The 27,549-nt window shown below is 28.2% G+C and overlaps 2 protein-coding genes and 1 non-coding gene across 3 annotated transcripts; all 3 read right to left on the bottom strand.

The window, feature by feature from the left end:
- Nucleotides 1–4,849: 4,849 nt before the first annotated feature.
- LOC113386895 (tubulin beta-1 chain-like) lies at nucleotides 4,850–6,969 on the bottom strand. The gene is made up of 2 exons (XM_026624653.1): nucleotides 6,812–6,969; nucleotides 4,850–6,379 (listed from the first exon to the last, which is right to left on the bottom strand). Exons 1-2 carry the CDS (start codon nucleotides 6,866–6,868, stop codon nucleotides 5,093–5,095), a joined length of 1,344 nt encoding a protein of 447 aa, XP_026480438.1. The 5' UTR covers nucleotides 6,869–6,969; the 3' UTR covers nucleotides 4,850–5,092.
- A 5,363-nt stretch (nucleotides 6,970–12,332) lies between these two features.
- LOC113386254 (anoctamin-10-like) lies at nucleotides 12,333–27,461 on the bottom strand. Its single transcript, XM_026624045.1, has 13 exons — nucleotides 27,409–27,461; nucleotides 25,975–26,081; nucleotides 25,890–25,905; nucleotides 24,703–24,869; nucleotides 24,286–24,461; nucleotides 23,719–23,877; nucleotides 16,978–17,197; nucleotides 16,565–16,785; nucleotides 16,366–16,498; nucleotides 15,455–15,666; nucleotides 14,904–14,972; nucleotides 13,440–13,625; nucleotides 12,333–12,442 (listed from the first exon to the last, which is right to left on the bottom strand). The coding sequence occupies exons 1-13, from the start codon at nucleotides 27,459–27,461 to the stop codon at nucleotides 12,353–12,355; spliced, it is 1,809 nt and encodes a 602-aa protein (XP_026479830.1). The 3' UTR covers nucleotides 12,333–12,352.
- Nucleotides 21,569–21,781, bottom strand: LOC113387192. Its single transcript, XR_003368141.1, has one exon. It is a non-coding gene; the product is annotated as a small nucleolar RNA U3 (small nucleolar RNA).
- Nucleotides 27,462–27,549: the final 88 nt, after the last annotated feature.

Genomic DNA, 27,549 nt, shown 5'->3' with positions numbered 1-27,549 from the left:
ACATATTTAAATCGTATCAGCCAAACGCAATGTTAATCATCGAAGCCGTGCGCCTACGTCTTCTGCACTCGCGCCAACATAAAAAACAACTGTCTGTGAAGTGAGCAGTTGAATATAGTGCGCGGCTACACTTGAAAATAAATGCTTTTAAATGAAAAAAAATATTTTTTTAACTTCCCGCAGGGTAAGTTTTAGTAATGGGCCGAAAATCGAAATTGAAAATTTTGAAGTTTTGAAGGTTTCTGAATATTTGGGCATACCTCAGAAAAAATGGATGTGTGTGTATGTATGTATGGATACAATTTTTTGTCCACGTTTTCGGGCGCACGGATCAACCGATTTGAATGGTTCAAAGAACATTCAATTCCTATTGATAGGGAGATGTGCTGATTAGTTTTTGGCAAAGACAGGTCCACCCGTTACGGAGATACGGAGCAGAGAGTGCAGAAAATAAAAATCGAGTTTTTGAGTGAACGGAGCATCCGATTTGAATGATGTAAAAAACATTCAATTAGTAATGATTGGGAGAAGTGATTATCAGTTTTTAGCAATGGCAGGCCCAGCCATTTCAAAGATACAGAGCTAAATGTGCAAAAAATGGCAGTTTTTGAGAGAACTAAACGTCCAATTTAAATGATTCAAAGAACTTTCAGCTTGTTTAAACAAAATAATTGATTTTGAAAAAAAATGTATCATTTTTTTTCAGATTTCATTTTTAATTCTGACTAAAGTTCTAATATACTTTAAACAAATAATTTTAACTTTGCAATTCAGTTTATAAAATTCTTATAAATATTAGACAATGTTACAATATTTATAATAATCTATTTGAAAACATTCAGTATTCCTTGAACATTTCGTTACGGTACGGGAAGTTCCATCAATTTGCCTTAAGGCACGATGCAATCACCCCACTAATTAACTTTGTATTTGAATAAATATCTGTTTGAAAAAAAGACATTCTATTATTCTAATGAAATTTAAGTTTTGTTATTTTTAGCAGATGGATGTCTTTTCGAAGATAATAATAGAACTTCTATTAAACACATAAAGTTTATAGGTAAGGGGGCTTGATAAAAAATCACAAAATATCACGTGCGGAAAGGAGGGGTATAGTAAGATATTACGTGTATTTAGTTTATACCAGATTTTTTTTAAATCCAAACAATTTCAAAAAAAATCCAAAATTTTACAATTTTTTCTTATAACTAAAAATGCACGTGATATTTGGTCGGGGAGGGGAGGTAATTTTGAAAATCACCACGTATCACCAATTGGAAGTGAGGTCCAAGAAACCTTAAAAAATCGATCACGTGATTAATGGACGCCCTAAGTTGTTCTATCCTACTTGTGACATATTTTTAATGAAGCCACAAATAAAAAAATGAGTTTATATTAGTCAAATTATAAACTACAATTAAATTAATATTATAACATAAATTATAACTCTTCAACAGGCTAAATTATTAACTGTTATGCAAATTCGTGTTAATTCATATCAAACAGACTGCAAAGATTTTTGCTTGTCCATAATATTTGTTCGTATCCTATTTTGAATGAATTTGAATGAAAAAATTGCTTTCCCCCAAAACAATCGTTTTGTCAATACACACTAAAGGTTTTTTGGATCATTCAAATCGGATAATTTGTCTCTCAAAAACTGCCATTTTTGCACATTTAGCTCCGGATCTCCGAAACGGCTGGACCAGTCTTTGCCAGAAACTAATTACTACTTCTCTCCATCATTACTAACTGAATGTTTTTGAATCATCCAAATCAGATCCAAAATCTCGATTTTTATTTTCTGCACTCTGTGCTTAGTATCTCCGAAATGGTTGGAGCTGCTTTGCCAATCAGAACATCTCCCTATCAGTAGGAATCGAGTGTTTTTTTTAATTATTCAAGTGCGTCCAAAATCGTGAGCAAAAATTGTATCTATACATACATACACTCACATGCACATCCATTTTTTTCTAAGGTATGCCAAAATGTTTAGAATCTTGGATTTTCGAATTTTGGACTTACTATAGCCTATCCTAAGAGTAAGTTAATTACTATGCATATAAATTTCTTTCTTAAGAAAAAGTACAAAATATCTGAATTTTTTAGGAGTATCTTTAAAATCTTTTCAATAGAATAAAAGTTGTACTTCTCGGTTAAACAAAAGAAATGTACTTTGAAATAATTTAAATACACAAAAACCTACATAAAAATTCACCAATTTTTCTTACAAACATATATGTTTCTGTTTGTCTGAAATATCCCCACATATTCTTTAAGTGAAGATGTAGCTTTATTATTTGATCTCTTACTGATACATACAAAGAAACTCGCACGTGCGTGGGCAAACCTCTTTTTTCAGTGATCTTATTTTATTGGCTGGACAACTTTCTTCACTTGAGAGCGAAAAATACGTATTCAAGACTACATTTCCAAATATTGAATTTATAAATAGCGATTATATAGATTCATCAGCAATTCATTAATATTATTTGCTCTCGAGATAAGAGACAAATGAAAAAATAAACAGTATTTATTATGACAAAAACATACTGTTTTATTTCAAATATTAATGTACCATGGTCGTGAGCACAAATTTGCTCATGCGTAGATGAAGATAGAAATACAATACCAAATCATAATTTTGAAAACTTCTGTTATGTTTATATTATTTAAAGTTAATCAAATTAAACTTGTGATGTAATTATTTCAATTAAATAATCGCGTTCACAGGTTGTAACCTTTGACTTATTTACGACCATAACATACTTTTTCTTTAGACTTCATCGTCTGTAATATTTTGAGATGAATCATCAAAACCTGGAGGCACGCCCTCGACCTAAATTATCATTTTACATAATATTTTGTATTTATACATACGTCATCATTTATTATTATTATTATTATATATTTGCAACTGCCCAGTTGAAGACATTTATCAAATTCGATAATTTTCAAAAAACTTTGTATTATAATAATGACGTGTTGGAAAGTACAAATCAATAGTTGAGTTTCCATTCGATAGATATAAATTAGTGGTGTACGGCATATCGTGCCTTAAGGCAAATTGCTGGAACTTCCCGTACCGTAACAAAGTGTTCGAAGAATATTGAATGTTTTCAAATTGATTATTATAAATATTGTAACATTGTCTGATATTTATAAGAATTATATAAATTTTAGCATATTAGAATTTTAGTCAGAATTAAAAATAAAATTTGAACTATTTTCGATATATAATTTTTTTTTTTTAAATAATTGAAAAAAAAAATTGAAACAATTTTTTGTTCCAAAAGCAATTATTTTGTTAAAACAAGCAGAAGGTTCTTTGAATCGATCAAATCGGACGCTTAGTTCTCTCATAAACTTCCATTTTTGCACATTTAGCTCTGTATCTTCGAAATGGCTGGACCTGTCTTTGCAAAAAACTAATAACCACTTCTCCCAATCATTACAAACTGAATGTTTTTTAGATGATTCAAATCGGATGCTCCGTTCTCTCAAAAACTCTATTTGTATTTTCTGCACTCTTTGCTGCGTATCTCCGTAACGGGTGGATCTGCCATTGCCGAAAACATATCAGCACATCTCCCTATCAGTAGGAATCGAATGTTGTTTGAACCATTCAAATCGGTTGATCCGGGCGCCCGAAAACGTGGACGGAAAAATACGCACATACAAAAAACACACATCCATTTTTTCTGAGGTATGCCATAATATTCAGAAACCTTCAAAACGTGGAGAAATGCAAAAAATTTCATTTTCGATTTTCGGCCCGTTACTATAACTACCCTACGGGAAGTTAACTAGTCATACCTTAAGGCAAATTGCTGAAATTTTCCGTAGCAAAAATTAAATTTTTTAAGGTCAGAAAAAGATTTTTTGGTAATTTTGATTTTTTATACCATTTTTGAAATTTCGTAAATATTTGAAAAATATGAGTATTGAAAAAAATGAAAAATTGCCTTTTTGAAAACTTGGAAATGTCTAGAAAATTTGGAAACTTTTTGATTCCCATTCATGTCGGTTAATCCAGACTGTCTGTATATATATATATATATATATATATATATATATATATATATATATATATATATATATATATGCGGAATTCTAGTAAAAACTGGTATTGCGAATCAACTTTTGCAAAAGATCAAATGTAATTCATAAATATCATCTCATAATAATCAAGTAAAGACCGCATTTGAAGAAAAATGCTCAGTTACATTACCTACTGCCCATAATTTTTAAACACTAATTTAATTACTAATTAGTAAGTAATTAAGGTTAGTGATATCACGCACAAATTTAATAAAATTGTCACGGATATCCGACGTATACAATAGCTCACGGCCAGGAAATTATTGTCAAGACCTTGATACATGTAAAGACATGTATTGAAAATAAATTTCTTTTGATATTTGTAAATTATTTCTTGTTAATATTATTATTAATTTCACATAAAACAAATACTTTACAAGTAAAATATATCGAACTAATAATTTTTAGGTTCCCAAATTTTGTTATTACTTTTAAATTGTAATTCACTATCAGATAACTGTTATTCATAAATCTTAAAGTTGCGTACTTTCATAGCAGTATTTTTTGATAAATCAGTCAGTCAGTTGTATGAATAAAAATATTTAATTTTCAAAGAGGATTATTTAATTTATTTATTATTTAATTAAAAACTTAATACTTGTTAATTTTCAATGGGAAGAAAGTTTTTACTCATAACCACACTATAATTTAAATAAAATATTTACATATTTTATTTTAGAAAAAAAAATTGGAATTTTTAAATAACTTAAATGCTAACCTATAATTACATTTTTTATTAAAATACAGGTTTTTGTTAACTTTTTTATTAAAATATAAAATCGAAGTGTAACAATTTGAGATTTAAAGCCCTGTTAATGCATTGATTGCTCTAAGGAATGATGTAAAGCATCATGCGTATGCACATACACATGTTTATAGATATAAACAAAAATTTATAGGTATAAACAACTTCCAAAAAATTCAAAAATAATTTAATTGCATTTATATTATATTTCCTCTGTCTTAATTGGTAACTTATAAATGAAATAAATTAGTTTTCATCAACTTCAACTTCTTGTTCGTCATCAAATTCAGCATCATCATCAACAGTGGCTTCTTGGTATTGTTGATATTCAGAAACTAAATCATTCATGTTACTCTCGGCTTCAGTGAATTCCATTTCATCCATACCTTCACCAGTATACCAATGCAAGAAAGCCTTTCTTCTGAACATGGCAGTGAATTGTTCGGAAATACGTTTGAATAATTCTTGAATGGCAGTGGAATTTCCAATGAAAGTGGCAGCCATTTTCAAGCCTCTAGGTGGAATGTCACAGACGGCAGTCTTAACATTGTTTGGAATCCATTCAACGAAGTAGCTGCTGTTTTTGTTTTGAATGTTCAGCATTTGTTCATCTACTTCCTTCATTGACATACGTCCTCTGAACACAGCGGCTACAGTCAAGTACCTTCCGTGGCGTGGATCACAAGCAGCCATCATGTTCTTGGCGTCAAACATTTGTTGGGTAAGTTCAGGTACAGTTAAGGCTCTATATTGCTGGCTACCTCTTGCCGTCAACGGTGCAAAGCCAGGCATGAAGAAATGTAAACGTGGGAATGGAACCATGTTTACAGCTAATTTTCTCAAATCAGCATTAAGTTGACCAGGGAAACGAAGGCAGGTGGTGACACCAGACATGGTAAGAGAAACTAAATGATTCAAGTCTCCGTATGTTGGAGTGCTAAGTTTCAATGTTCTGAAACAAATATCATACAATGCTTCGTTATCAATACAATAGGTTTCATCAGTGTTTTCAACTAATTGATGTACTGATAAGGTGGCATTATAAGGTTCTACAACAGTGTCTGATACTTTAGGTGAAGGTACAACTGAGTAAGTATTCATTATCCTATCAGGGTATTCCTCTCGAATCTTAGAAATCAATAGTGTTCCCATACCAGAGCCAGTACCACCACCCAAAGAATGGGTTAGTTGGAAACCTTGCAGACAATCACAAGATTCAGCTTCTTTACGCACAACATCCAAAACAGAGTCGACTAGTTCAGCACCTTCAGTATAATGTCCCTTAGCCCAGTTGTTACCAGCACCACTTTGTCCAAAAACAAAATTGTCTGGCCTAAAAATTTGACCGTATGGTCCAGAACGCACGGAGTCCATGGTTCCAGGTTCCAAATCCACAAGAATGGCACGTGGAACATATTTTCCACCAGAAGCCTCATTGTAATAAACATTGATACGTTCTAATTGAAGTTCATGATCTCCAAGATAAGCTCCAGTTGGGTCAATTCCATGTTCATCAGAAATGATCTCCCAGAACTATAAAATAATCAGTAATTGATTTTTAATGTTCTGAGAATAATTTCAAGGACTAATTATTTTGTGGACAATAGAAGCAACTATAATCATGTGCTCATTGAAAATAATTGTTAATAATATGTGAAGACCTTGGAAATAAAACACTAGTCATAATTTCATAGGTTATCTTAATGGTGCTAATCAAATAATAAACAAAAAACAATTGAGATTTAAAATCCAGAAAATGTCAAAAAAATACAGTTTGAATACAAACTTTTGAACAAGCAATTTTAGTTTAAACGTCAATGAATAATAAAATATCTTAATACCAAGCGGCGAAAACGAATTGTTGTAACATACGTGTACACTTATAACAGTACTTCATAAGATGATGTCAGTTACCTACGGCCGGCCTTGATACGACAAAAAAAAATAATATAAAAATTTTCCTACCTTAGCTCCAATTTGGTTTCCGCACTGTCCAGTTTGAATGTGTACAATTTCCCTCATGTTTGTTATTTACTTCGAAATACAAATTATAATACTGAAAAACTATAGCCGTTGAGCTTAACAGATGCGCAACCGCTGTGCTCTGAAACTCGTTTGCGATTTGCTTTGCAAATGAACGATGAATGAGTCAGATGGACCAAAAGTGACGCAAATTAAGCCGCCGGCAACGCCTTGCACGACGTACCAACATTAAAAGCTGAATTCAACTGGTGGCGGGAGATACGTGCGCGTATACATCGACGCGTTTTTGCTCTTCGAATCGAACGAAATAATCTGAATTTGAAACATGTAAATATATTTAATATTTATTTAATATTATTATGTACTGCATATCAAAAGTTTTTAATATAAATTATTTATTATATATTTCTGTTTTTAGACTACATGATCGTTAGAAAACGCGAAAGTTACAAACATGTTATTTCCGACATTTTGAAATTTTTAACAATTTATGTTAAACTGATTTGGATTTAAAATAAAAACAATTTAATAAATTTTGTGTGATTCTGGTAGAACACATTACTTTAGTAAAGCAGTTATTTCAAAGTTACTGGACAAAACCTAAATGGGGTCCTCAGAAAATCATCAGATTTTTGCAATTTGTATTTAATAATTACATTATAATTAATAATGATTTTATATTTTGATTATATAGTAATTATATTATAATTATATATCATAATAAATTTATATATCATTATATAATAATTTTTTATATTTTTATCGAATTTTTAGATTTTGTATCAAAATCTGAGTTGTAGTATTGAAATTCTCATTAATTATATATTTGCAACTTGTAAAGTAAATATTGATATTTTACATAATTGAGATGTTCCTAGATGTGAAAATTTTCATTTTATAGCCAAAATATCTTATCGTTTTTTTTAAAAAAAAGTAGGTCTGTTATCAGTATCTCAGTATTATATCATATATTTTTATTTTACCAATAAAATTTACACAAATTTATTTATTTCAATGCATATTTTTAATTATCCATATTACATAAAATACTCTGTGACATTGAAAATTAAAAATTTACTTATAAAATATATTTTATAATTATATAATTTGTAGTATATATTAATATATTATAAATATATATTATTTTCCCGAATTTTTGGTTTTGTATCATCAGTTTGAGTATGTAATATCAAAATGTTTATTAATATTGATATTTTACATAATTTAGGGTTTCAAGATGTAAAAAAGATGTTATGGTTTTTGTAAAAAAAATATGTACGTTTCAGTATATAAAAATAATTATAATTTACTTATGAAATTCACTCAAATTTATCTATTTCAATTATAATATTTAATTATACACATTACATCAAATACTCTGAGACATTAAAAATTAAAAATTCACTTATAAAATAATTTCTAGTATATATTAATATATTTTAATTATATACTATTTTTTCGAATTTTTTGTTTTGTATCAAAATACATATCTGAGTATGTAGCAATATCAAAATGTTTGTAAATTTTGTATTTTAAACTTGTGAAGAAAATATTGATATTTATAATTTACTTATAAAATTCACTCAAATTTTTCAATTTTAATTCTAATATTTAATCTACACATTACATCAAATACTCTGTGACATTATTAACCCTTAATTTACTTATAAAATAATTTCCAGTATATTCCATATATATAAAATTTATGTTTATAATTTTTTTTACAATATCACTTTTTTATTTTTCTTAAACTTTAAAATATGTTCTATATTTCCAATTTTCAAAATTATGTATTATCTAAAAAAATCAATTTCTCAACCATTATCATTTTAAATTTTGCAAAAATTTGGCAACTTTTATATTTTTCAAAATCATAAAAAAATTCATAAAAAGGTATGACTCCCTACAATATAATTCTAGTTTGAGATAAAGGTTTTGGCAATTTGCCTGAGGTTCTATTAAAATAATACTAATACCGCTAATATAGTATAGCATATTTTTAATACTTTTATAATATTTTGTAAAATGTTATATAAGTTAATCCAATCAGAATTATTTAATTCAGATTCTACCGCTAAGAGACCTTGAGTAAATAACGCAGTGTCTTACAAAATCAAAGGTCAAAATACTTACTATTGTTAGATATGATCAATTTCACACTTGAATCATTTTTAAAGATTCTCCTAGCAGTAGAATTAATAACAGAAATAAAAGTGGTATAAACTTTGTTTTTTCTTGATACTGAAGTTAAAAATAAAAAAAATATACTGTATTATCAACTAGGTCAAAATTATTGTAAATCTAAATTTTTATACTATACTATATATTTTAGCTAATATTAAAAAAACTCATAATTTGAATGAGATCTATTGCATTATATTACATATTTATTATATCATCAATATCATAGACAATAAGTTAAACATTCGTGCTCCATTGTAACTCAAATGAAAGTGATTGTTTCGTCCAGATTTTACTTATATTTTCAGATCATCATCAATAGGTTGATCATTGGCAGTATCATCATTTCCTTCTAAGCAGCAGGAGTGGCAGCATTCTTTGGGATCAACTGATCCGCCTTGGAGATCTTGATTACCAATTGGTGCACTGTGGACCATCAAAGCTCCCTATGATAAAGAATAATCGATCAATAATTAAGTTACATCAATTAATTTACTTTAATTTAATTCAATTGAAAATAGATTGCCTAACCATATTAGATGCATTAAAGTTTGGTAAGATCTCATCAACCCAAAAAAAAAACTAATTAAATTACATTAAGTTTTAATAGTAAACAAAATCTTTTAATTATTAGTAACAAACCATTTTCAGAAAGATATAATTTGCAGAAAATAATTAATGTAATTTGTTCGTTTCAGACTTAGTTAATTAAAACAATTGCATTTCTAAATTGACTAATAGTCTTTCTTCTCTGCTATTTATGAATGAGATATTGATGGTTAATCATTGTCTAAATGAAAATATAATATTAAAATTAATCAGTCTAGTTAATATATGGAATCTCATGACTAGTTGATTTTTTTTAAACAAAATTAGGAAATAAGATTACTTTAATTAGTAAAACACAAAAAAAGAATTTCTTCATAATTGGTCATTATTTGAGAAAAAATGGAAAAATGAGGATATTCATCAAATGAAGTTAAAAGATTGATGAGGACTTATTGATCATTGGTGGTAATTTGAGAGTTAATTGATAAATATGGATATTTTACTAATCAATGTTAAAAGATTGATGATTGATGATGATTTGAGACAAAATAAAACAATAAAGTGACTAATAATCGATGAGGATGTCTTGATCATAAAAATCGACGAGGATGTCTTGATCATTTCTGAAGATTTGAAAGCAAACAAATAAAGGATATTCAATTAATAAGAAAATATAAATCAAAACTCCTTGGTAAGTTGTGATAATTTGAGATGAAGTTGAAAAGTGAATATACTTTAACAAATAGTATCAAATGATTGGTAAGGACCCCTTGATTGGTGATGATTTGAGAACAAATTGGGAAATAAGAATACTTTACCAATTAATGCAGCAGGATGGATTAGAACCAAAGCTAATTGGTGATGATTTGCGATAAAATTAGGCAATTAATATACATTACCAATTAATGTTCAAAAATACACTAGAATTTCTTGTTATTGATGATGTGACATTATCAATTAGTGTTAATAATTGATATTAACTACTATTCACAATAGTCAACTTCTACTTACCAATAAGATAGTAAAAAAGAAAAGAACAAAAGACAGCTTCATACTTGCTTTACTTGATTTGGTTTTAGCTTTTAATTATATTTGAACTGATGCCTACAGTACACTAATTAAATTCGATCATGTTCTTAGGCCTTTTATACCGATATGAATATTTAGTGACGCCGATGAAGAAAATCTTGGGCAATGTTGATATTTGATAACGATCATTATTTCTAAACAACATTTGAAAATAAATTTCTTGATAACATTCCACATGTGATATAATTATATTTCGTTATCAATAATTTTTGTTATAGATGAATTATTTTGTTTTTTGTTTATAGTTAGTCCTAAGGTAATTAATATTTGTTATTTTAACTAGAGAAATACTTTCAAAACACCGGGCCAATATGAAGGTATATATATCAAATCGGATTTGAAATTGGCAATAGTACAAATCAGTGCTTCAATTGAGAAATTGAAGATTGGCAAATTAAAACACTGTTATAATTTATAATTTGAACTGTTCAAAAACAACACTACTTATAACAAAATGAAACTTATTGTGTATCTTGCAGTCATCGGACTTGTTTTGGTAAGTTATAAAAATTTTCATCATAGAATGATTTTTATTGTATATATTTTAAAAATTAAAATTTTATAATACGTATTATAAATTTAGTATATATCTGATAAATATAAATCTTTATAAAAATTATCCACTGCAATTTTTGAAAATGTGTAAAAAAAATATTTGCAATTTTATTGATCATAGATTTTTGAAACAATTTCAAACGAAGTTTTAAAATTCTTTCAATTATGATACAAGAGTTGTCGTCTATGTCGATTTGAAAAATTATCATACAATATAAAGGCAATATTTTGAAAAAATAGAAATATTTACCATGGCTTAATAATATAATTTATAATCTTCATACGGATCTAATATATTAGTATCAAAATTACATTTGTAATTAATAATGTACCTTGTTTTGCAAAATAAATAAATGCTTTTCACTGTTATTTCATCATTTAATAGTAAAAAGGGTAATTTTTAATGGTCTTTGTTTAAATCTACAAAAATAATTTATTCTTGTAGGTTTTGTAAAACATTCTGAGAATATCCATCTTTAATTGTTAAAATTTATTCTTATTGCCTTTGGTAATAAAAAATTAATATCAATATTCATACCGTTTTTATCTAGAATGTCCTGTATGTGCAAAGTGCACCTATTTTACCAGAAAATGAGTCCAAAGATTTGCAAATTGATCCAAAAGAATGCTGCCACTCCTGCTGTTTGGACCAGCCCGACGATAGTGCAAATCCAGTTGTCGACGAAGTCAATTTAAAACCAACGATATAAATTTAAAATTCTTTGTTAATATAAAATGTACATTTGCTGCAATATTCAACATTTCCATTAGATATATGAAATATTTATGTACATGAAAATGATCCATTATTATAGTGCATGCAGTGGCGTCGGAACCAAATTTTTGATGGGTGGGCTCGTTTTTTTTTTTTTTTTTTTAGATAGGCAGCCAGTGGTCTCATTTTTTTTAGAGATATTAGCCCATATAATTTTTTGAAATTGATGGGTGGGCTGAGCCCCCCCATCAAAATTCATGGGTGGGCTCAAGCCCACACAGCCCACACGGTTCCGACGCCACTGAGTGCATGTATTGTAAATTAATAAAATAAAACGATGTTGATAACATTAACAACAATTTTATATTTTATGACAAAATAATTTAACTTCGTAAATAAATAACAACAATAGTTCTACATACTCTACAAATACTTTATTGAAAGTCATTTTTGTGCTTTTGACCTGGTCTGCCATGTACAGTCTTGAAACGTCGCGTTAAAATTCTTTGCGATTTCTGACGTCTCTGTAATAATTGAGAATCCAGTTTGAAATTGTCTAATTTGCATTTATGCATCATTTATCATTATGATATTATTAATTTTCAGTTATACAATAAATTTTAGCATGTGCGTGTTTAGATATTCACACAAGTTTTTGATCGTGATCTAGCGTTTTAACTGATATAACAAAGAAAATGTTAATAATGGAAAGAAAAAGTCTGCACGCGACCACAAAATGGAATTTTGTTATACTTTTTTATTAGATTTCCGAAACCCCTAAACCTATCTTTCAAAAAATTTAATCAGTTCTTCATAGTAAAAGGTTTTTTTGTGTTATTTCAAAAGCTGATTTACCATTTTTGGCACTTTTTTTCACTAATCAGCACGTCTACTTATCAATATGAATCAAATGTTTTTTTAATCATTCAAATCGGTTAATCCTTGTTCTCGAAATCGTCGGCGAGAAATTGTATTCGCATATACATACACACATACACACATACATATACACACATACATATTCACACACACACACATATATCAATATTTTCTAATGTACGCGAAAATGTTCTGAGGAAATGTAAAAATATACGAAATTGGTCATTTTCGATTTTTTGTGATTAGGGGGCGTCCATTAATCACGTGATCAATTTTTAAGGATTTTTAGACTCCCCTCCAACTTAGTGATACGTGGTATTATTTAATAATAATACTATTGATACGTGGTATTATTTAATAATAAGATTAACCCCCCTCCTCAACCAAACATCACGTGTATTTTTAGTTACGAGAAATAATTGTAATTTTTTTAATTTTTTTTGAAAATGTTTGAATTTTTTTTAAATTCAGGTTAAAAATCTTACAAGACCCTCCCTCCTCGTGATATTTTGTGACTTTTTGTCAACCTACCCCCCCCCCCCCACTTTCCCTAAAAACCTCAAGTGATTAATGGACTCTAAGGAAAGTTAATAATGAAGTATTGTCTCATTTGGAAAATAACTATAACATTTTTTTAATTACCTCATTTTTTAGTGCTCTTTGGGATTCGTACTGTCGTTTTGCCAACGCCACTCGCACCCACTCTGGTTTGTCAGGAATGGCTCGGTGCAAAATGTGTTTGATTCCCAGTAAACAATGTTCCAAGCCCACGAAAAATAACAACCATTCGACTGGGCTCATATTTAGACCTGTGCGAATACGTGCCATCTGTAGAGCAATAAAAACGATAAGAATGGCTTTTATTAAACAGCATTTCTGTTTATCGCACCCGAACAGTAAAAGTGGGTGTAGCTTTATTATCGGAAATGTGTAGAACATGAATTTGTTAATACATTAATCTATTAATTGATGTTGATTTTAAAATTATAATTATCCTTAATTTATCAAGATCTTCTAAAGTTTAGAAGTTTCTAAGGTTTAGAATCTAAATCGTAACCACAACGGATGGTGTAATTGGATGCAGTATATTCTGTGAATAAATGTAGGTACTTTTGGGAAAGATGTGTTTACCCACATTCATGATACCGTTAAAAATTCTGAGTACTTGTGTTTGTAGTTTTAAATTTTTGATTTATATTAGGTCCAAGTACTCGTCCGACTTTGAAAATCACGAGTCGCGAGTTCAAATCTGCATTTCGGACAGCCTGATATCACGTAACAGTAATATTCTTTTTACTTAACTTTTTACTTACTCTTACTCTTTTACTTAAAAATATAGATCCTCATATGTTACTACGTGAAAATAGCCTGTTCCGGCTATGTGAATTGATGTAATATCTTAAAATATAGAGCGACCATTGGGTTGTTTTGTAATAAAAAAATTCGTTATATAATTAATTCAAATAGGTGGGACAACATATAAGTAGCCTACTAGAAAGTGACGTGTTTGAAAAACTCTTGGATCTGATTTTATATGCTGTTCAAAAACAGTGAAAAAATATGTGTAACCTCATTTTGTCGAAGTAGCATAATTGTATCAATAACTCCTGGGTATTGATTGTAACAAAATTTTCTTTATATGTGCATTTATATTGTATTTATTTTTAACACGAGCGCAGTAAAATTTTATTATTATTATGTAAACCAGTAGTTACCTTGATATTGGCGCTAATGTTATCACTATCGATATCGAATCATAGTTATTTTTAACCGTGATATCAATATCTAAACATAACATTATCTATATCAATTTTATTATTATTATTATTATTAATGAATATTCTCTATTCTCCTTAATAGATATTATTAATCAATATTCTCTAATCTCTGTAAAATATATTATTATTTAATATTCTCTATTTTATGTAATGAATAAAGCTTTTGGTATGGTCATAGATAAACAAGTATAAATACATATGGCTATAGTTCAGTACTAATGAGTGTATAGAAATCTCACTTTTGATAATTGTTTAGCACCAATGAAATGCTTTATTAAATTGACATACTCATTTTTGTTAAAATTACTCATATTTCTGTGGAACATACCTGTGGTGATATACAAAGAAGCCCACAATTTGTTACAATAGAAATTGCACCTAAAGCCTCAAACGCCACCTGTAAAAAATAAGTTTTTGTAATAAAAGAATAATTTTATTTTATACATAATACTCGTATATATGCATATATAAATATATATATATATATATATATATATATATAATATTCCAATTAAACGTTATGAGCAACCGTTTCATATGCTTTTGTGGTTTGTACAAAAATAGATGCTGCATTAGATACATCTACTTATTTAGAAAGCAATTTAAAAATACGATGACATCATGAAACAGAGGAGTCATAATAATATGTATTGACGCTCGGTTTTGTATGGATACGGTCATTAGCCATTTATGTATATAAAGAAAAATATATTTATGAACTCATTGTATTCTACACCGTATATTACTATTTCGTATGTGTAATATATTGTACATCGCAGTAATAATAATATATTAATATATATTGTATTATTTCATGATTTCATATTTCTACTATACTATTGTTATAGTATTTTTTACAATTAGTATTTCTTTTACCACCTGCCATGCACCAATGTCTTTAACTCTTTTTGCCATCGGTCTTCTGAATACTGTGCAAAGTTTGAAGGCATCTGCCCTAATTTCGAGCACGTTATTGACGACTGCCCAGAAGGCGGCCAAAGGATATGCGGAGGAAAATAGTACAACGTAACCAAATTGGACGAACAATTCTAAGTAATCATCATATGTTCCTGTGTAATCATCCATTTCCCCTATAACAAAATATATATTCGTTAAATCAGCAGCATGATATATTACTAAATAAATCTTTGTATTATGTAAATTGCAATCTGAGGTCAAGGATAATAATTATTGTTAAGAATCCTGCAATTTTGTAAAATGTTACTATCGGTAAGTCTCAATTGTAGACTTTATTGTAATTACAATTGTAGTTTAGTTGTGTTGGTTATATGTGAATATATTGAAAAATATCGAATGGCGATAACCTGAAAAGCATTTATCATATTTACTTTAAAGAGTTCTTATCTTATCATATTGGTATAATAGTAAACTTAAATAGATTCACAACGAACCCAGTAAAAAAATCTATTGATATAGTGTTAACAAAATTCCAAACATAAAAATTGGAAAATCAGTTTAATTTTATTTTTATTTCAAAACATATTTTTATATTTATAATTAGACTTAATTTTAGATTATATTTTTTATATTTAGAATTAGTAAATGTAATATTAATCTCAAAAACAATTAGTAAGAACAATCATTGGACTGCCTAATTACTAATAGCATTTGTAAAAATAATAAATTTACAAATAGACATCGTTCATAACAGCTTGTGAAACTAAAAAAATAAGCAATTTAAGTTGTGTAGTATTTTCGGATAACTTAATTTAAAAAAAAATTGTCCGATGCCATAGTCTAAAATAAGGTAAATTATAATTCACATATACCTTCTTCGTTTGCCTGTTGTACAACTGGATCATCACTTTGCAATTCTTCGACACCTGGTAGTAATGGTATAATTTCTTCCTTTGTTTTCAAAGATACGTATTTACTTGCTTGCCAGTTTATAAGATCCGATATCTATAAGAGTAACATTGAAATTACCAAAAGTCCAAAAATTTGTTAAATCAATCTATTATTTATTACCTTATGATGGCACCATCTAAACGTGAGCGGTAAAGCAGCTTCTTCCAAGTGACTGAACGCTTGCAGAATAATTAACATGGTAGCTAATTGCTGTCGAAGCAAATCCAAATCTCTCAACCAGAACGCAATGTAGAACAAAGACATAAAATTGTTGATGAACTCAAACAGCATCAATTTTAATACTCGGTGTCGATCGAACTGTGACTGAGTCCTGTGATTTTCTTAATAAATAAATTCTAAATTTTGTAAGCAATTTTTATAAAAAAGGTAAATAATAAAGTTCAATTGTTGAAAGTTGCAGTGATATCATAAATATGTTAAATATCATTTTTTTTAGCAAATTCAATAGTATTGTGAGTCGTATTGAGCACAAATAAGTAAAGATTTATCCATTAGCATTTATTATGCATTACCCCATTCTGTAAGTTGCGTTGCAATCTTCCTGTAGTACAGATTGCTGATGTAAACAATTCCTGTATAAACAATACCAGGTAGTAAAATAATATAAGCACCAAAGCCAGTAGAATCCGTCTGTTGGGTTCTTAATGTATCTTCAAACCAGAAGGACAGCAACATTACCCAGAAAGCAGCAAGAAGGCAGAGTATTACGATAGGCAAGGAAACACAATATAACTGGGAAAAAAATCAAAAGTTGACCCCTGGGCAGTAATTTCAATTTTTGTTTTACTTTAAATCATAATAATTACTAAATGTTTTTGGTAATAAAGAATGGATTGTAATTTAATTTTGGGAAAAAATACTAACATTTTATTGAGAATTATGTAATTGTCAAGCTTCGTAATTTTTTTATAACTAAATATAGTCTGATTAACTAATCAACACTTATTTAACTATTAATTACCAATAAATAACATATCATGCATTAGTTAAGATCAAAATATATTTGCTGTTTAAATAGGCCTTCCAGACAATGTGCAAAGGAAAATTCTTTTTGTTTTTTTTTATTTCCTTATAAATTACAATCTGTCTAAATACAAAGACATCGAGTAATTAGTTTGACAAATAACATAGAATTTTAAAGAAAAAACCCATTGGTTCACCTTTTATTAATGCACTAAATTATATCTTAATTAAATTTTGGTATTGGAAAAATATTTAAAAATTAATATTTAAAGAGCATTGAATAAAATATAATCATAGTTAAAATTATATAAAACATGAAGAAGTGTGTATAAACCATATAGGTGTACAACATTGAAAAAAATAGGATATAAAATAAAAGTAATGCAAGTGGTTGATGGTTCATTTATGCAAATAATTGAAATAATTAAAAAATAAAAACTAGCTGTAAGTGAAATTCTGTCTTAAGGCAATTAAGGCATCGTGCCTTAAGGCAAATTGCTGGAACTTCCCGTACCAAAAATTATTATTTTTTTAAAAACGATTAACATTTTTGAAAAAAAAAAAATTACTTTGAAAAAAATAAGATTTTTGAGAAACTATAAATTAGACAAAAAATTCCTCATTTTTGAAAAAAATTTAAAAAAAAAAAAAAAATTTTTTTAATTTTTTTTTTTTTTGAAAAAAAATTTTTTTTTATTTAGACATATTGTGGAAGATCTGAACTTTCTTTTCAAAGCAATCAATCGTACTGCTTTAACTGCATAGGGACAAAATATAAAGCGCGTAAGCGCCGCGTCGCTGTCTAAAGCATAAGCATTGGTACGGAACCCATAGGAATGTTAACAAATTGTATACATATTGTTAAAATCTCTATAAAATATCTGATAATTTTATGAGCATTTTTGAATTATTCAAATCGGACGCTCCGTTCTCTCAAAAACTAAGCTACCGTTTTCGGCACTTTTTGCCCCGTATCTTTGGAACGGCTAGACCTGCCTTCGCCAAAAACTAATCAGCACGTCTCCTTATCAATACGAATTGAATGTTTTTTGAATTATTCAAATCGGTTGACCCGTGTTCCCGAAATCGTCGACGAAAATTTGTATCCGCACATACATACACACACATACATACATACACACACACACACACACATACATCCATTTTTTCTAAGGTATGCCAAAATGTTCAGAAACCTCTGAAACGTAAAGATATATAAAAATTTTCATTTTCGATTTTTTTGCGATTACTATAACTTGCCCTACGGGAAGTTAAAAATAAACTAGCTGTAAGTGGAATTCTGTCTTAAGGCAATTAAGGCATCGTGCCTTAAGGCAAATTGCTGGAACTTCCCGTACCAAAAATTATTATTTTTTTAAAAACGATTAACATTTTTGAAAAAAAAAAATTACTTTGAAAAAAATAAGATTTTTGAGAAACTATAAATTAGACAAAAAATTCCTCATTTTTGAAAAAAATTTAAAAAAAAAAAATTTTTTTTTTTAATTTTTTTTTTTTGAAAAAAAATTTTTTTTTATTTAGACATATTGTGGAAGATCTGAACTTTCTTTTCAAAGCAATCAATCGTACTGCTTTAACTGCATAGGGACAAAATATAAAGCGCGTAAGCGCCGCGTCGCTGTCTAAAGCATAAGCATTGGTACGGAACCCATAGGAATGTTAACAAATTGTATACTTATTGTTAAAATCTCTATAAAATATCTGATAATTTTATGAGCATATGTCTAATGATCATTTTTGACCGCCAAATGGCTCATTTTTTTACTTTTTCCTCCATATCTCCGAATCCGCTAGACCTACCTTCATGAAAATTTTATCGATTCTTCATCTTGTCAATACAAGTGAAATGTTTTTTGAATTATTCAAATCGGACGCTCCGTTCTCTCAAAAACTAAGCTACAGTTTTCGGCACTTTTTGCCCCGTATCTTTGGAACGGCTAGACCTGCCTTCGCCAAAAACTAATCAGCACGTCTCCTTATCAATACGAATTGAATGTTTTTTGAATTATTCAAATCGGTTGACCCGTGTTCCCGAAATCGTCGACGAAAATTTGTATCCGCACATACATACACACACATACATACATACACACACACATACACACACACACACACACATACATCCATTTTTTCTAAGGTATGCCAAAATGTTCAGAAACCTCTGAAACGTAAAGATATATAAAAAATTTCATTTTCGATTTTTTTGCGATTACTATAACTTGCCCTACGGGAAGTTAAAAAATAAACAACTCGATCATTTAGCAAAAATAATTTAAACAATATATATAAACTTTTATATATGTATATATCAATTATTATTTATCAAATTACTTTTAAAATTCTAAAATTGGTGTATTCCGTTTTCGAGAACTAGAATTATAATTACACACTCACTTCTTTTACAAATTTTTATTTATTATTCTTATTTATATTTATATTATATATTTATATTTATATATATGTTTATAAGGTTTTATATCGAAAGATTTAAAATAACTGGGAATATTTAGTTCAATAATTTGTAAATAGGGGTTTTTAATATTTTTCTGATTTAATACTCTATGTATTTCTTATTATTCTAAAAGTCTATAAAATGCATTTTGTAGGTATAAGATTACCTTACAATTAAACAGTTCAGTTACATTACATTATAATATTATAATATATGTAATATAATAATATGTTACATATTTTTTAAAGTCAAAACCGGGTCAGCAATTTTTAGTTGGGGAGCCTTTAAAACGCTATTTCAGAATACAATAAAAATAGTTTTTTCTATGAATCTTTTTTAATAAGAATTGTGGACTTCCAGTAAGAACTTCATTATTCGATTATATGCAATGCTTTTTTATCTTATGATATTTTATTGTCTTATATCGATCTCTATTTTTTACGCTTGTATAAAATTATTATGTATAATATTCAATAATATTATTAATTAATTTGAAAAAATAGCACTTAATAGAAACTAATAGAAATAGTTCGTTTGTTTTCATAATTTTTGTTAATTTGCCTGTTCATTTTCAAAAACCAAGACAATCCGGGAATAAAGATCTAAATCTGGCTTTTAAAAAACTCAGGACACAAAATGGAAATCCGGGACTGTCCCGGCCAAACCGGGACATATGGTCAGCTTAGTTGTTATACATAAAATAAATAACAATTTAATGGAATATAATACTAATGTCAAATTATTTGAGAAACACTCAAATTTCCTACAATAAAACATATAATGCTATATTATATGTTTTTCATGAGGTTTAATATTCGGCGACAATTGGCCAAGGGCCAAACGGAGTTTCTACCATTTATACATAATACATAGTTATTATACATAATATAAATAACAATTTAATGGAATATAATACTTAATTTGTCAAACTATTTGGAAAACACTCAAATTTCCTACAAAAAGCATATAATTCTATATATATGTTTTTCATGAGGGTTAATATTCGGCGACAATTGGCCAAGGGCCAAACGGAGTTTCTACCATTTATACATAATACATACAAAACAAACACAAATAAAACAAACACAAACAAACAAAATACAAAACAATATAACAATTTAAAGAAACACAATACTTCATATGTCAAATTATTTGACATATTGAGGTGTTATTTGAGATTCTCAAATTTCATAAAAGCAATCTATATGTGTATATGTCATATGTGTTTTTTTTTCATATTCGGTGATAATTGGCCAAGGGCCAATAGGCGGTCGAAAGTCATCTGGAATTTGAATCAACCGATATGGGACAAAAACTTTCAAGAAATTTCAAAGTTTTCACAAATAAAAATTTTAAAGTTTTTTAAAACACATTTTTTTCAAAATTTAGGAAACATTCAAAATTCGCAAAAAAACATCTACTACTTCCTTTCTGAGCTTTTAAAAAATTTAAATTACAATTACAAGAATTTGCTCAAAAATAAGTTATTGAAATACTTCAATTAATAATATATACCATAAATAATGATATTAATAATTAATACAAATTATTGAAAATAATAGCACATATATTTATATACCTTGATTATAAAAAAAGACCACGGGCATTAATAAATATAATATATATATGAAAGGAAGTTGGGATTGTATAAAATTTTTGTAAAAAAGACCTCTCAGAAAGCGTCACACCCATAACAAAAATCCACGAAGGATTTCAGCGAACGGTCATCGATGACGATAAAACTCCAAATGAAGTTCGAACGCCTTTCTCACGCTCAGGGTACGACGCTACGACTCATCGTCGAGGTCGCATCAACTCCACGTTTGAGTGAAGAGATTGTGAAGACACACTACAGAAATGATCCTGTGAAGTATGATCTTGCCGAACGGAGGCAACAGAAGGTGCCTAACAAAATCTGTTCAGTATTGCGCGGCGATCAATGTGATATCACGCACAGTACCACGTTGGTGGTATCTGTGAGCCAGTCTTGAAAGCACGGGAAGCGCGACCAGAGTTTCTCAAATGAATGTTTCTCAAACTTTTTAATGTGACTATATATTTTGTAAACATTTATTTACATGATTAAATATGTGATTAATTTAATTTTAGCAAATTACAGTAGAACTCCAATTATCGAACTCCAATCATCCGAACTCCAATTATCCGAACTCCGACTATCCGAATCGCCGACTATCCGAATCACTTTCAGAAAAAAAATTGTCCAAAAAAAGTCTCAGTGCGCTATTATTCTTTCACCAGCAAAGCCAGTGTAGGCACATTGTTTGTTTTGATTTGACGGAGATGTTTACAAAACAATGATTTTTATTTCTAAACTTGTACATAAGTACATTTTATTTATATTTAAAACATGTGAAAATGTCATGTTTCTTTTATTTAATTCAATAAAAAAAATAGTGCAATATCAAAACGTAACTTTTTTTCTTTCCAATGGCAATTTAAAAAAAAAAAACTCCGAATATTTGATTATCCGAATCCGTTCCGGATTCGGATAATTGGAGTTCTACTGTATTGGAACTTTCCGTTCCGTAATTTTAAAGTTGTAAAAGATTTACTGAGATTTAAAAGATTTTTGAAAATTTAGAAATTTGAAAAAAAATTGCCCTGCTTTGAAAATCTTGATTTTATTTTTTTCTATTTTTTTTTCTAAATTCAATTTTTTTCAAAGCAATCGCGCTGCGTATCTGTTTTAATAGACAAAATATTAATGCCCCTAGGCGCCGCATTGCAGCCTTATAGATTTCGTACTTATGTTGAAAATTTTATTAGTAGTCCAGTCATTATAGTAAGTTCACCTCGGAATTCGAGATACCCAGCTGTAAGTCTGTAAATACTTGTATATTGACACTAAAAAGTGTCAATATACAAGGTGTTCACCCTACAAATGGTAGGGTGTACCTACCATATGTAGGTTTTGAGACAACTTACGTACTCCTTACCATATGAGACAACTTCTTAGTGTCAATATACAAGTATTTACAGCCTTACAACTACTCAAATTCCGAGATTCTTACCTAATTTAAGCGTAAATGACTGGACTATAATATCAGATAATTTGGTGGGCATATGCCTAATGATTATTTTTGACCCCCAAATGCCATTTTTTTAGTTTTTTCACTTGATCTCCGAAATCGCTCAACCCGTCTTTCCAAAAATTTATTCAGATTTTAATTTTATTAATGCAAATAAATAACCATTTTTTGTCATTTTTTACCCCGTATCTTCGAAACGGCTGGGCCTGCCTTGACCAAAAACGTTAGCACATCTCTTTATCAATAGGAGTTGAATGTTTTTTTATTCTAATCGGTTCATAAGCGTAACATGTATGACACAATTTCAAGTGTTTGATTTGATTATAATTCAGAAGATTATCGATAAAAAAGCATACAAACAAAAATAAACCTAAAATATACCATGCGTGAGTAGAACTATTCGACCGAAATATAATTTTGTTTTCTGTTCTTATTAATAATGTAAGGTTTCTGGATATGAGATAACTTACTCATTTCTTTTTATGTGTTATATTTATACTATTTGAAACATGTATATGCATATTTATTTTACTACATCATCAACCTCTTAAGTAAATCAATATAGACAATGTAACTTTAATTTTTTCCTCTGTACATTTTTATAAGATATTGAAATAAAAAGATCAAAGGACTAAATTCTCAATTCAATTCTAAAATTATTTTATGTATTAAGTATGCAAATGAATTTAAATACCAAAATAAATAGTAACACTAGATATTTTGTTATTTGGTCATTGTAAAAGTTTAATTAATAAATATAATATTACCTTCATATTAGTTTTCCATCTAGGGTACTGTGGCTGAACTTTTCCACTAACAGCATCTATTCCCATTGTTCCATGATAGTTCGGACGTGGTTCATCAAGGCTTGTCATATTAATTGTGCCCCAGTCAAAAGCCAGCTCACTACATCTTCTTTTCCATAACTAAGATGTCAGAAATACATATCAATTAATTACAAATAATAATAAGAAATAAATAAATCCAAATGTTCTTAATTTATCTATGCCTATTAGCTAAGTCTCGACTTATGGATTTTATATTTGCTCAACTATTTTGTTCTTATGAGTAATCACACCATGAAAAATTAAAATAAAGTAAGTGGTAAAAAATTTAACGATGATATCGTTCATTTTATCAAACAAACAATTGGTGTTATTAGTCTTTAAAAATATAAATATAGGTAATATAAATGATAAACTTCTGGCATATTACAATAAACTTTTATAGGTTTTCTTCTAGTTTTATTATATGTTTCAATTTGTTTAATTATTTCAAGTATTATTTTTAAGTGTTTATTACATATTTTGTTAACTAAAAAATAATAAAAATACCTCTAAAAATACAGTGACCCAAATAACATTAAAAACGCAAAAGAATGCCAGGGTTTCTTGAGATACAATCAGCTGTAGAAATCCTAAAGTCATTGGTATTATTAAGGCGGTGGTGTAAAAGCCCAGAAAATTGAAATAAAGAGCAACAGCTTCTCCAAAATACTCTCTGATTTCGGCTAAAAAAGGATAAAAGCCATAATTATAGTTAGTAACATTGATTTAATACGCGAAAAAAAATAAAAGTATGAATTATACTGATTGACTATAATAAATGAATAAAAATTGCGTCAGTTATGAGTATTAAATAAGCCTGAGAATGTATGCAACTCTATTGCTCTAATTAATAAATATTCCACATGTAAATCTATTAATTCAAATACTATTCACCATAAATATCTATAATTTAAAATAATTTACCAATTGGTTGCCTTTTCAATAATGCCCAATACCATTCTTTTCCAAGTTTCTTTAAATTTTCTTTATCATGTAATGGATGAATACGTTCTATTAATTCTAAGTTTTCTAACAATTGAATTATGGACTGTCCATGATATAGTTGTACTTCGGCGTATCCTGGCAATGACCTGAAATGATACAAATAATAATAAGAAAAATAATATATTTAAATTAATAAAACCAGAATATTAAAACTGCACGAATTAAAAATCATTTAGACGATTATATAAATTGTTGATATTTCGAATTAAATATAATTTTATATATGTGAAAATTATAATTCCATATAAGTTTCCTAAATATTTCCTATTGTTATTGCATTGAGTTTAATTTTGGCAGCATATCAAACTGATATCATAGACCATTTATTTTTTTGATCATGATCCAAAGGAATGACAATGAATGCATGTTGATGCAATGTTAGTTTAGCTATTTCTAATTACAAGGTAGGTATTATTTTAAGATTTTGATTTAAATGTTTTTGCCGCTAGAATCTTGGGACTAGAGATAAAGCATAAAGGATATATACTATTAGTGAATACAGCAAAACTTCATTTCACGTCGTTTGTCACTTGTTTTCAATGATAAATTTTCAAAGTTGCACTATTCGGATTCTAGCCTTGCTTTTTTCCAAATTATTCAAGTTTTGAGGCAACTGATATTATTAAATGGCTAACCTTGGACAACCAAGAATTCTGTAATGAAGAAATGCTATTGCAACTGTACTTACTAATGAAAACTAAACATTTCCAAAGATCATTTAGCCTCTAAACACATTTTCAAAGCGGTGTGTTTGTTGCCTAGCTGGTTACAAGGAAATTTAATATATTTCCAGAAATTTCAAAGAAAAGCAAACATTCAACCAATTTTAAGACAACAGCAATCAATCACTCATTAGAATCAGAGACTGATTAATTTTAATTTTGTTTTTTTTCATTGCTTGATTGGTATTATTTTGTTTGATTTGAATATACTTTCTTTTGTTTTTATATGTATGTAACAATTTTTCTTTCAGATGTTTCTATTGTTTAACTTTCTTTTAAAAAAGTTTTTGTAGTTGAATTTAAGTGAAAAATATTATATTACTAGTACTAGTTAATTACTATTATAATATTATAAAAAATTAAAATTATATGAATCGACTCAACTTTTCATCTGCCTGAGCTTTTCATATTAATTAGTTTCGCCAAACAATGCTTTGCATTTCTGATGTAGTAAGTAATTGTTCTGGACCATCTTTGTCTGGAAGAAAGTCTTCTATATGTTCCAGATCAAATTCACGTATATTTCCAGCTAGATCGGGCTTAAGAAGCGCCATTTCTTCGGCACCTTCTAGAAGCCTGATTTTGGAGGCCGAAATGTGAAATATGATACCCTAAATAAATGATAATTAATAATAAATACTAATAATAATATTAATTAATTATTAATAATAATAAATGATAATGATAATAAATAGAGATAATGTCTTTACTAATGAAATTGCATAAAATATTATATCAAACATGTATCAACGTTCTATGTTTTTTTTTTTCTCACATTAATGCTTTGTTAATACGTAATGTCTATATACATATACCAAAATAAAAATCATATTACAATGGGATATTTGCAAAAAAGCAAGAGAATTATATTTATTAATAAGGCAGATTTAAAAAAAAATCAATTCAAAAAAAATATTCATAGTAATGTAAAAATTTTATATAATCTATTAATTTAATTCATGTTAGGTCAAAGTCAACCTGATCATGTTCATGAGGTTGCTCCTAAGCAAAAGTTCAGCGCCCCCATGCCGGCGTTTTGCGACAATTTTCCACAATCCATAATAAGTTTTTTGTTCCTAATTGTTTTTTGCCAATTCTATGACGATATCAGTCTGCAAAAATTCATAAATTAATTAAGATTATTAAATGTGATAGACATACAATCAAGTTAAGAGTTAATAAAAGTCAATTAAAATCAATCTGCTAAGGAGGACTAAATTTAACATTAACAAATGAATAATGAAAAGCTTTGCTATTCAAGAATATAATAAATAATACAAAAAAGTTAATAGATTTTTATAACTTAAGTTATATACAAATAGAATATAAGTTATATACAAATAGTTATAAACAAATAGAATTTCTAAACTGAACAAAACGATAGGAAGTCAAAAATCAATAACAACAATCAAAAGAATAGAAAACAAATTTAACTAGGCTAATATATGGAGATTTTTATTACTCCAGACTGGAAACTAAGACTAATCGATAGTAAATGAATATCAGAATTTAAGATTTTTAGCCAATTTGGAGAAATAAATAATTAAAAATACTTGTATATCTATTTTGTACGTTTCAACCCTGTATTGTGTAGTCATTTCAAGCAAGTACTTATCAGAAAAAATACAAAAGAAATAACATTGTTGTGTAATAAAACATTACAATGAGCAGAACCTTTTAAATAAAAATAAACTGCAAGCTAACGTAATTTTCTCAAACTAAAAATAGTTTAAACATTGTAAGTATACATATATAATGTTGCAAAAAAGTAGTAGAAAGTGACAAGATAAAAGATTAAAAATAAATTAAAATATCAAGACAGTAATGGAAAATATATTGAGCTCGTCACCTTTTGTACAAAGTATCAATATTTGTAACAATAATAATAATTATTATCACTTACTTGATGATAACATGTTCCTCACCATTATCACTGTTATCATGATTACTATCCATTTATTGAAAGCTTATTATCCTTTATTATTAAAATTCTTTTCATTGGTGATCAATCACTTCATTTTCATTTTGCCAACTTGCATTTGCA

Source organism: Ctenocephalides felis, unplaced genomic scaffold (assembly GCF_003426905.1).
Source record: "Ctenocephalides felis isolate EL2017-DRISC unplaced genomic scaffold, ASM342690v1 CF-g0.4_SCAFFOLD_03571, whole genome shotgun sequence".
NCBI lineage: Eukaryota > Metazoa > Arthropoda > Insecta > Siphonaptera > Pulicidae > Ctenocephalides > Ctenocephalides felis.
Note: the sequence above shows the minus strand (reverse complement) of the source record. Positions and strands in the feature narration are given on the sequence as shown.